This window comes from Pelecanus crispus, chromosome 5 (genome assembly GCF_030463565.1).
Source record: "Pelecanus crispus isolate bPelCri1 chromosome 5, bPelCri1.pri, whole genome shotgun sequence".
NCBI classification, from domain to species: Eukaryota; Metazoa; Chordata; class Aves; order Pelecaniformes; family Pelecanidae; genus Pelecanus; species Pelecanus crispus.
The window spans coordinates 72967532-72979905 of NC_134647.1; the positions used below are offsets into that span (position 1 = coordinate 72967532).

At 42.6% G+C, this 12374-nt stretch overlaps 1 protein-coding gene across 1 annotated transcript in view; it reads right to left on the reverse strand.

Annotated features, from left to right (window-relative positions):
* Positions 1-11800, reverse strand: part of PTPRF (protein tyrosine phosphatase receptor type F) — a 253455-nt gene extending 241655 nt beyond the window's left edge. The window contains exon 1 of the mRNA XM_075711100.1: positions 11716-11800. Coding sequence (XP_075567215.1) covers positions 11716-11800 — 85 coding nt within the window. The remainder of the gene's footprint in view (positions 1-11715) is intronic.
* Between the last annotated feature and the right edge of the window lie 574 nt (positions 11801-12374).

Genomic DNA, 12374 nt, shown 5'->3' on the forward strand with positions numbered 1-12374 from the left:
AAAACAACCCCAAACCACAAACCAACCCAGAACTACCTGTTACAATTTGCAGAACTGAATTAACCGTATGGCTTCAGAAGATGAACCACATGTCGTAACAGGCCACTGAAAGACTTTTAGTCAGTGCACAGATGTGGGCAAAAAGACAGCAAACCCATGAGGGTTCATGAGGACACTACATACAGAGGATGTTTTTAAGCCTCATTTTGTTCGTGGCATAGTCTCCCCTGTATTCTCCCCATCAGCTCCTTTTGAGGAGAGCTAGAAAGTCAGAGATGGGCACTGAGGAGGACTAAAGGCCTGGAAAACACTCTCACACAAAGTCAGATGGAAGAGAGTGATTGTCACTTGAGAGGAGGATGAAAAAAGGACAGGATCAAAATATCACAGTATCAGGTGACCTAGAGAAGACAGACTGGGAGCCTGTACCTTCCTGGTTCATAAATGAAGACAAAGAAACATTCAATTTAATAAATAACACTGGCAATTCAAAACCCATATGAGGGAACACTTTCTGTTTGTATGAGATTCCAGAAATTCAATTCAGTGCTCAACAATCCTTCATGTCAACAAGCATTGTTTAGTGTCTGACCTGAACTTCCCAGCTACAGCTTAAGCACATTATTTCTTCCCCTAGCACAGGATGGGGAGGACTGACTTCTCAATTAGTCCTTCCATTCTGGCAGTGGGATGCTGAAGATGAGATGTCGTTTCATTGGAGGCCTTATCAACGTGAGCAGAGTAGAAAGACTATCTAATATGTCGTCAAGATGATACTCCTCATTTCTGCATACCACTGTGATGTTTGTCTCCCTCAGAACAGCGTGGCATTGTTGACTGATCCATTCTCATGGATTCTGATCCAATTCTGATCCATTAGCACTGCAAGACCTTTTCTGTATACCAGTTGTCTAGGCAGTTGTCTCTCATTCTGTATTTATGTAGCTGATTACTCCTATTTTCAAACATCCATCCACATTTCTCCTTATTGACATGTGTCCTTTCAGACAGTTTCTCCAATTTGTAAAGATCATTTTGAATTCTAATGGTGTCCTCCAACATGCTTGCAGCTCTTCCCAGCTTGTTGTTGCCTGCAAATTTAATAAGCATGTTCTCTATTCTATCAGAGAGATCATTACTGCAAATGCTGAATGCTACCAAACTGCCAAATACCCACCCTATGAGCAGATGTTTCACAAGAAAAAGTCTCATGAGGGAGCACTGAAAGCTTTACTAAAGATAAATGACATCTACTGCTTCTCCATTCACAAAGCCTGTTATCCTGTCATTAAAGGAAATTAGATTGATCTGACCTTGACAAATCTACATTGGGCATTATTCCGTTGCCCGTGTGGATATAACAATATTTAGAGTTGTTGCAATTAATAATGCTTTACAGAAGCAATAATAAAGGTCCAGCTTCTTACAACAATTTCTAATTTTACATAGGAAACAGGAACTAATTTGGGTAGGATGAGAAAATGCAAGAGTATGGAATCTTTCTTTTTGCACCTCCCTAAAACACATAGCATTTGTTGGCCATCATCAGAGGCTTATGTTGGGGCAATTCTGGGATAAATGGACTTCAAGTTTGATGCAGTCCAGCAATGATTATAACACAAAATAAACCATAGTCTCTTCTGCAATTTGACGTAAACCCGGAAAACACCATATTACTCTTTATATGTTAAGTGGAGTTTCTTAAATTCCTCAAAATTACACAGGAAACTGTTCTAACGCAACGTACCACAGATTAAAGGCAACACCAAAAATTTTAGCTAAATTTGCCTCAGAAAAAAATGCTTTATCTGCAACAGAAGGCTGCGTGTCTAATTGAAAAGACATTGAGCAGTGCATAGATGCTGACTGAACAATACATATTCCCAGGGATTGTGTCTTAAATGTGTAAAATACCCCAAAACCATACTCTGCTCCTAGAATGAAGGCGCACACAACTCTGCAGCCATAGGAGGAGAGGCATATTTTAGCATTTAAGGAAACAAACAGGCAGTTAAATATGTTAAATATTTCATGCTTTTACTAAGGCACAATCAAGGTTCAACAGGCATCATCAAGAAAGACAAGTCCAAACCCTTGTGGCCTACAGTACAACCACAGAGCAACTTCAACAAAGAAAACTTTCTATTTACACAATTGCCTCAAGAAGTAGACAAATGCACTAGAACACAAACTGCACCGTGTCAATGTGCATTAATTCTCTCTGCCCACGTTACAGGCTACACACTGTAGAATCTAGAGGACTGCCTCTGCTTTGCACCTCTGGGTCTTTGAAAGGCTGAGATGAGAGGAGCTCTGGCTACATTCACGGAATGAATATATGGGCAATTTTGTTACACACAAGCTCAGACAACATCCTTTACTCACATGCACTTAATGATTTAGCATGAAATCCCCTTTATATTATTCAGCAGCTTATTTTTCTATGGGTGACTCCCTTCCAGAAATCAAGTTCCATTTCCTGTTGACTGCTGAAGAACATCTGTAGTAACGTCAAATGTTTTCACAGACATTTTAGACTTGAGACCTATGAATAACACCACAGTTTGTTTTACAGGGTACAAAGGTATTTTTCCACTCTCTTTGTTTTTAAGAGCATCCAAAGACAATTTTTGCAGAAAGATCCAAAAAAACAAATGTCCAAAATACAGCCCCCCAACTTGAACTTTGGCTGAAGACCAAGCAGGGCACATTTCAGCCATGAAACAAACTCATAAAAAGCTGAAAACAACAGGTTATAGCTAAAGAACTTTATGTAACCCCTGCTAAAGTGTGTGTAATGGAGCATAAAAAAGTATGTTGGAAGTCTATATACAGCATTTAGAAATGACAAGTCAACAGCCAGGACCATTACCTGTTACACCAAACAGGAGCAAAGGGAGCCTTTCCAGGTCTTGGACTACCCTCATCATCCTCCCAAGAGCTATATTGAACTCTTTGTAGTCAGCATGCCAAGAATGAGAACACTGTGCCAGGACAAGACATCCCAGTCCTTGACATGGGAATATGAAAGTATTTTCTCCGTTTTCCTCTTCAAATTTTACTGATTCCCCCCGCTAGCATACCCCCCCCCCATTTATTAAGTGCCCTATAAATCAAATGTGGTGAATGCATGAGAAGTTAACTTCTCTAAGGTTGCATCCTGAAACTACTGAAAGTTTCTGTTTGATGCTAAATAGGATTAAAATACATAGTCATCTTCATCCTATGAGTATTTTAACCGTTTTCGGCATTTCACAATATTTTCACCACTCATCATCCAGTTCTTCTAATGAATCTTCCCTCTTGTAAATTAAACACTGTATAAGTACAATATACCTATAGCCCTCTCACTTCCAAGATGTGTTTGTTTTTTTTTTTTTTCAAATACAAAGATCGAAATCCTTTCTGAAACCAACACATGGCAACTCTCACATTTACCTCAAAAGAGGGAACTTCAGTTTCAAGTTTGAAAACCAAGGAAGCGCCATCTCTGCCTTACGTACAGCCCCACAATGAAAGCAAGAGCTTGGCGACATGCTCACGTCTCCCACCCGCATAAGCCACCAACTGGGTTTGACAAGTAGGTGAAAACGAACAGTCCTGCCTTCCAGGCACAGTTGCGCTAATGCCAAGACTCAAAATGGTTATTACAAATGGAGTTTTTCAGGGGCAAGAGACCTACATGAGTAAAGCTGCTGAATATTTCCTGGCATCTTTAAAACCTCTTTTTCAAAGCAACCTTTAACAGAAGAAACACAACAACAGCTGAAGTGAATTTGGCCAAAAATAAATCCGAAGAGAACACATAGGTGTTCTGTGCTCTAAGTAGAGAGGCTCAAGAGTCATTGTCTTCTCCTTCCCACGTGGCAATTAACTTGCAAGGGCTTTTAGCACTCAGCTTTGAGGTGAATCAACAAAATCATCAAAAGTAGACAGAGTTTATAATTAAAAAAAAAAAAAACCCCAAAAAAAAAAAAAACCACCAAGAAAAGCAGCAAAAGCAAGCAAGAATTCCCTGAGATTCCTTTTAAATTTGCGGTATTAACCAGTGTCAACAGTGGACTGATTACGGTCCTTTCTTTGGCTACCAGCTCAAGTAGAATAACCCCACATGTAGCAGAGACAAACCAAGTCCAAAATTCTTCTTGACATGCTGACTTTATCCAGAGCACCAACTCAGAATGCTCATCCTTGGTGCCATGAACCTCTATTGGAAAATGGTGGCATTTCCATTTGCCTCAGGTTTTGATCAGATACTATCTACATGTCTCAATCCAATTTTACAAAATACATTCCTGGAAGTCGTATTGTTAATTACTGGAAAAAAAAAAATTTGAAATAGAATAATGAGTAATAGATGCAATGAAGGACCATCTGAAAAGCACAGCAGGACTGCAAGTTCATTCCAGCCTGTACTACATGAAATTTAATATATTCTGTAATTATTTCTTTTTAATACCATGTGAGTGCCCCTTATTGTGAAGGCTTAATGTTACGATGCATCAGAGAAAGCCCAAACATAACTGACATTCAGGCAAGGTCTAGCATTGCAGGCTACAACTCATATACAAATGTAAAGCCATCATCCACTATAAAATGTGCTTTGGTTTAATTCAGTAATCATATGTCAGTAAAGTGTGCAAGACAAAAGACATTTCTATGGCTTAAAACTTTCACTAAGCACCCTACGGTGTTTTCACACCAACAAAATAAATGAGGTTTGTTTTTGGCATAGACAAAGCACTGATTCTCACAAGGGGCAAAATACAGCATTCAATTAAAAGTACACCGCTGCTTTTCAGCTACTGATACATAAAGATAGACATCTTACCAGAGAAAAAGCATCCATGAACAGATGCTTTTTTTTTTTCCTTTGTAAACCAAATATGTTCACCATCAAAAAAGATTGACTAACATTTTGAGCAAATAAATTTCATACTCTTGGTTGTTCACAAAAATGAGCCTGATCATCTTATATTACAGTATCATTCTGAAGCACCAATATAACAAACAGATAATCAAAGAAACAAAAGAATCATCCCTATTACCACTTCACTGCTTTTTACAACTGCTCAGCTAAAACACTGGAAGCTCCAGCAGACCTCATACTTTTCCCCCATCTGACATCAGTACTACTAGTAGCAAGCAGCAGCACGACAAACTGTATTATTTTATCAGTTTCCTGGCACTCCTTTCCATCTGCTAAGAATGTGCCTATCGCTACTATAGGATATTTTAAATATCTCCATAAAATACTCACAGCAGCCTCTGCAAATAGTCACAACTGATTAACATCTGGGAATAAATGCAACTAACTTGCAACTCGATTTGGAAAGTAAAGGGTAAGCTTTACGAAAATTGGTAGTCAGCTAATAACAGCAAGGGAAGATTACCTGTACAGAATTACTCAGATGACTGGATGAGCTGGGATCCAGCAAAATGCATTTTAATGTACTTAAGGGCAGATATTTATGAGCAAAAACCCAAGTCACACTAATTAAATGGGAGTTTGCACCCTGGGAATCAGAGGCCCAGGAAGGGATTCAAAGGTCATTCTGGAGGACCGTGCTTCCCAGCTCAGTGCTGTGGGCAAAAGGGCTAAAGCACCGTTGCACTGTGGCAAGATGTGGCCACTTCTCTTCTTGGTCCTGGTCCCTTGACTTTAAAAAACGTATTGAAAAGTCTGGAAGATTAGTGAAGAATTATAAAAATTATCTCTGATCAGAAAAATGAAGACCAACCTATTTTCTACAACAAAAAGGACAAACTTTCAGCTTGTCTAACTCCTACACTCTAACTCGCTTCTCAGGGACACTGCATTAAATAGCAGTAGTCTCCAGCCTAGCTGACACAGGTTACAACATCTAGCATGTGAACCCAAAAACCACATAAACGAAGCCTGAAATAAATACAGATTTGTAGGAGTAATGATTACTTGCCATTTTTACAGATCACACAGAAGATGGGTAAATTCTCTACCATTTAGTCTTCAAATCGTGCTTTGATAGCCTCCTAAAAGCTACATGCTAGCTCATCCACAGCTGTTAAAAGTAGATGCAGAAATTACTAGCTGAAATTATACAGCCTGTGCTATGCAGGTCAGAGTAGAAGACTACACTGTTCTGATTTCTGGCCTTAAAAAAAAAAAAAAAAAAATCTATGAATCTACACCAAAGATAAAATTTTAAGCAGGCAGTTTTACCGTGTTTCTATATCACCAAGCCAATAAGCACACTCTCTCTCAAAGAACATGTATTAAATACATCAAGCCCTCTACATTTGCCACTGTGACGGATAACTTACATGGACACTTAAACATAGGAACTCCCTTGTGAAGGTTGGCTACGCAGCTGAGTATGAATGATGTGAACAGCAAGCGAGAGCGCTTAGCCCTGCAGAGCAGCAGAAAGGGGGTTAAACAAGGAGCCATGGTGTAGAGGCAAAAGTCAGAGCCTACGCTGTGGTCTTCACGCAAACCGCTGGCCCCAGGATACCCCGATGAACACGCTCAGAGTTGCCCGAGAGCAAAACCCAGAGCAATCCTTTCTGAAGTTACTACGCCACTTCTCTGGAGCCACCGGTCACTGAAGGCTAGAAGACACCACCAGGAAGGCATCGCTATATATTTATGCTGTTCTTACATCCTCCATAGGTCGTTGTACTGACTGACCATTGCTGGTTAAGGAATCTGGGGCTAGGCAGACCTTTGACCTAGCCACTGATGTTGATTGATGAGTGATGTTGGCTTTATGAATAAATAAAAAAAGACAAATGACAATGCTGCGACTTGTTGTAGGTAGCTACCCAAACAAACGCACATGACTCCTGCAAGCGCTGAGCTAAAAGGGGCATGGCTATAAACGCAGAAAAACATCTGTTGTCTACTCTTAACATGGTGTTTGTTCTCACAGCATCTCTCCTACCTTGACGTCTGCAACACTCAGTTACAAGCAGGCAGCGTTTAGATATTTTAAGGAAAAGTGTGGAATCCATTTATACCTAAATATATATATATATGATGAGTAAGGACACAAAAAAAAAGTTGCACAATAGCTGTGGTTAATATTTCAACCTGTCCCTTAATGATGCAACCCCAATGCCTCAGGTACAGGGGTTTTCCTAAACAATATTTTACGTGTTCTTTTCACTGATGGAATTTGTCAAGCTAGTCAGGGTAGAATTGCAGAAAATTAGTATTTACCTGTGCTGCAATACCTGGATCAAATCGTACCAATTACACATAATCACTACGTGCAGTGTTTGGGGACAGGCATGCAAACAAAGTAACCAGGAAGCAGAAACAGATGCAAGGCAGCAGTGGAGAAGCCTCAGGTCCAGCTTTTGGGATGAGACCCTCTGCCAAGTTCCACAAAGTGACTGTTTTCCAGGGCACAAGAGCAAGTCTGTCCTGCAGGGTGGCCCAGAGCAGCTGTATTTCGAGCTGAGCTGTTGTTGAGACATCATTCAGGTTATGAAGCAAAGAGAGCAGAGCTGAATCGGGGAGTCAAAACCTGCCACGCTACTCCCGGCGCCCAGGAACACAGAACAGTAATGGCAGACAGCAGAGCTGGGGCACAAGGGGAACCAAGCGCCGTAACAAACGCTCCAGTGCTCTTCTGTCCAAAGCCTCCAGACGGCACGTCGGGTGAAATGCAAAAGCCCTGGCAAAACCGAGCTCTCCTGGTGCCACGTGCCTAGAAAGGCCATCAGCACACTTCCATTTCCCAGCCTTCACAAGTATCAACATCTCACCTTCCTATTCTCTTTGTCTGCGTGTCTCCTCAAGCCTATTAGCATCCAAGAAATATCATTGATGGGGAAAAAAAAAAAAATCTGTATGACGTGCATACCTTTCCAATAGAAAGCAACTATCTCTTACAAGGAGCAGGGCAGCCTTGAGACACTTCAGACTTAGGGTCCTTGCTCACAGGAGGTGGTGAGAGCCAGAGACTTGCCTTCACCAGCCCCAGCTCACTGCTGCAAGCTTCCTCCACCCCTCAAACAAAAGCCAAGCTTGCTCTATCTCTAGAAATCAAAAGGTGCAAATTGTTTGTTTACCACGTATCACTTCACAGGTAGCTGGCCTAATACTGCTTTAGTTCTTTCCTTCTACAAGGTCATATTTGAAGTGGTTTTATTCCTTAAGCCCTTTGAAATTCTGTGCAAGACAAACCAAGACATATTTCGGTTAGGAAACACTTTGGATGGGTCACCTAGTCTCTTCCTTTGGCTAATGGAAGCTTTGCCCAGGACATCAAAAACAAAGCCTAATTTTTAAAAAAACAGGCTAACAACAAAACACATTGCTGACGATTTCTGCTGACAGTATTGATTTTTTTCCCCGTTTTCTCTGCATTTGGTTTTGAGAGGGGATTTTTTTGTTGGGTCTTTTTTTGTTTTATTAGAGTAAATTACATATTTCCAAAAGCTGGAAAAGAGCATCTTTTAGCTGACAATTGAACTGAACATTAAATGAAATCTGCAAAGCCATTCTTTCCCATGCACAATCAAAAGCTGACAGACAGGGAAGCACAGAGTGCATTAAAAAAAAAAACACAAGAAAGCTGAGGGAGAAAGTGTACAACAGCCATCCTGAATCAGCTCTGAGCTGCTCTAATGGAATTAGGGTCACCCTGACAGAAACACAGTCAGATCACAGAGAAAATTTAATAATTTCTTACTGCAGTCTGTAAAAGCCAGGGAGGATTTGGAAGTGCTTTCTGCCAAATTAGCACTTCTGTATCCACTGTTCACGCACACATGCCCCTTCCCACTCACCTTCTCCTCCCAGCACCCCACCAGAGCCGCCAGGAAACGACCGCTCCCGTCCTGCTGGCAGGGAGGCACCCAGCGAGCCCCTCTTTTTCTGACACACTGCCACACGTTTAACCTTTGGATGCCCCTTCAATTCCTCAGCACTGACATAATTCACAGCTCCTGTGAACTCAATTCCAGGAGAGGCATCGCGGCGCACACCCAGCGCTAATTCCGCCAGGCGATACGTATTCAATCTGTTTTATCTCAGGCGTTAACGTCTAGCTATCTGCCAGCTGCCTAATTGTCAGGAAGCTACGGCAGCGATGCTGAAATGTGTTGCGACAACAGCGGCTCCAAAGCGCAGGCGGGGAAGGTAGGGGAGCCCCGGCTGTGGGTGCTTCCCCGAGCACCCGGCCACGAGCCACAGGGCACCCTGCTGCCAGGGGTGCACTGCCCATCCCCAGCCCTCGATCCTCACTGTTCCTACAAAAAGCGATTTTGGGGACTGACTCCAGGAATTCCAGGGATAATCCTGCTCCCATTATCACATCGCTTTTAATTGAGGAAATGTAGGAATGCTTTGCAGATACGGGACCTACCCATCCCTCCGCTGCCTCCAAGCAGCGCTGCAATGGGGAAAAGGAAGAATCACAGCAAAATCTCAGGAACAGCCATATTACATCAGGAATCCTTGTAAATAAACGGTCTTTGACTGGAGCCAACAGGATGCTTAGGGGACCAAAAACTGAGGAGGGTGCTTACGGGGTGCTCCTTTCACAGCATCCCTCTGTAGCTTTTCCAGTAAGCTCCAGTGCACATGTATTATCACACCTTCCCCTTGCCCTTCACTGCTGTCCTGAACCAGGACTCCCCAATGCCATATTCACTACCGTATCTTGCCCGTCTGCATCACTGATGGCAGGACATGAAATATGCAGGGTTTGGGGATGATTTTTTGTTCCCCCTGCGGAGGTGCAGAGCAGGCCCTTTCACACAGCTCCCTGCCGCTGATAGTCAGTGGCAAGACTCAGTGGGGTAAGGTAATAAGAAAGCTGTAAGCTGCTAAAATACACAGAGCAAGACTTCCCATCCTAGGAAACCCTCCATTAATCCGTGGTGGCTGTGGTGGTTAAAAGGTCGTTGTCCTCCAGATCTGCCTTCCAGATTAGGAAAAAGTAATTCAAAGTCAGTCTGCGCCAGAGAAAAAGGCATACATACAGATACGCCTGCTTCTCAACACAGAAGCGTTCCACATCTGAGACACCAATATCTGGATCTGGGCCTGTGAAACAGAGCCAATTTTGTTAAATTTAAGCCTGTGGAAGTATTCCACAAAATTAGCAAACCATGTCTACTGCAAGTTATCCTCAGGCCAAGAACTATCCTAGGACACCTCAAGCTCCACCAGCTTCTGCGTACCTGATGGAGTGATGCTTCTCTCCTTTACAGGGGTCAGGATAAAGATAATGAACCTTGGGGAATTTTTATACACCTCAGAACATTAAACATATACTTCTCTGTGCCAGCCTCCAAAATGGGCTACAACGTGTAGACATGAAGTGATCTGAATAAGCATCTTCCAGCAGCACCAGCAGCCAGGGAAGAAAGCTGAGGAAGGAGACAGCAGCTGCCCCCAGTTTAACTGGACAGCTCAGACTAATACAGACTACACGCTAATCCGCTGCCTGTGCAAGTCATCCCTAGTGACAACAAAAATAGTGAACTTGTATCTTTCTTCACATCCCCAACCTCACTCTTCTCTCCAGCTTCTCTAAATTTACTCCTTCCCGTTCAGTCAAGGACATTCAGGACCCCCAGTCTATTTTCTCCATTCAGACAGGTTCCTACCAACATGTATCAAGATCTCCTTCAACTTTCACAAAATTACATCTTAATTATAAGCCTGGTGACTAAAGCTGGAGTGAGAGGAAGATGGTTGGTGGCAGCTCAGGAGGTGCATCACGGTCACCCCTCTGCTCCGACTCAAGCGTCCCAAGAGCCCTGGGCACTTTCAAAGGCATGGACTATTCACAACTACCAGAGTCTGCAATGAATGTGCAAATGTTTGGACACTGAAAAACTGGTTACTGGTTAAAAAAAAAAGGGGGGGGGGGGGGGAGAGGGGCTGCACACATACTTGGGGATAGCCTAGCAAATACACACAAGTTATGAAAACCAAGACTATGCAAAGAACCCACAAGGTTTCCTGCACTCTGCATAACTCATTCTGTGGGAAATTCCCACTTTAAGATATTTTCAGCAGTCCACCATCAGCCAAGTTTCTCTCCTCTTGCCTGCCCACAACAGCATTTTGTGCACAGCTTTCTCCCTGGCCTGGATGGGGCTAATCAAAATGGCACTGTAAGACTATCAGGACAACAGGCATGGACACAGCAGCTTAAAGCATGACCACAAGGAAACATTCGACTTCAATTCTGCTGAAATACAGGTGTAGGAGAGCTACACCACAAAGTAAAAACTCATACCCTTTCCCCAACAGCTCTCAATCACCCACTGACTCAGGAGAGATGTCTCAGTACTACACAAATTACGAGAGCTGGTAAAAGAACAAGGAAAATAAAGTAACAGGGATTACTGTGACCCCAATACTTCTCTCTTCCTCCGCCCCCAATTTTCTTTACTCATCTGTACATGTTAGAAATCAAACTGTCAGGTTTTGATCTTGCAGCTACTACAGAAACTCTTCCTGCGCTTGAATAAATTTTGTCAGCCTTTTTATTTCTACTTGTGCCCCTTCACACACATACTGTTTATCTGCATTGCACACATTGCAAAATAAGAGATTGGGGGGGGGGGGGGGGGGGGGGGCGCACGCACGCAGGGGTGGGTTATCCCTTAGACCTCAGTGTTTTCAATACAAACCAAGAAGGTTTAATGGTATTTGTTGAAAGAAATTTTGCAAGGTATTCAAGCCTTCTGCAACTGAATGTTACTTACTGTCTGCTCCTACTAAAGGCAGCATCAAGCAGCAGAGGATGGCTGCTGGCACAGTGAGTACTGGGACGCAGAAGTTAGGCACCATATTCCAAAGTAGAGCAAATCCTCTTCAGTCTGAGGCAAGTGGTCAGTACATCCAGTGTTACAGACACAGACTTACTCCTGCAAACCAAGAGAGGAAGAAGAAAAGGAAAATGATCAAATATGACAGATTAACTGCCGGTATACCAAACCACATTGAAAAGACATAGTTACAGATACTTTTAAAGTAAAATTTAACTATCTTTCCTGCTTGAGCAGTAGAGCTCCACACGCATGTCCCCAAATCCAATAAGCTGTTTTCAAGGGTCATGAGGCATAAATGCACACCCATCTCCCAGTTTATCTTCATGTCCAGTCTCTATTATGGCCTATTAATACATCCTTTAGTTGTTCTGATTCACAACAAATAGTTCTGGAGTTGCATGTTACAATACAAGAAATAGTCTTAAGCTCGTGTAACTCTTCCTCATCCCTCTGCCCAAGAGAGACATGCTTGACTGCATATGCAGGGTGGTTTGCGGTTAACTACATATTAAGCGTAGCTTGGCCCATCCAGCTGGGCTGGTGTACACCAGACAAGTCTTGAGGGGTCCAAGCAGGAGAAAGAGAAGCTGAAC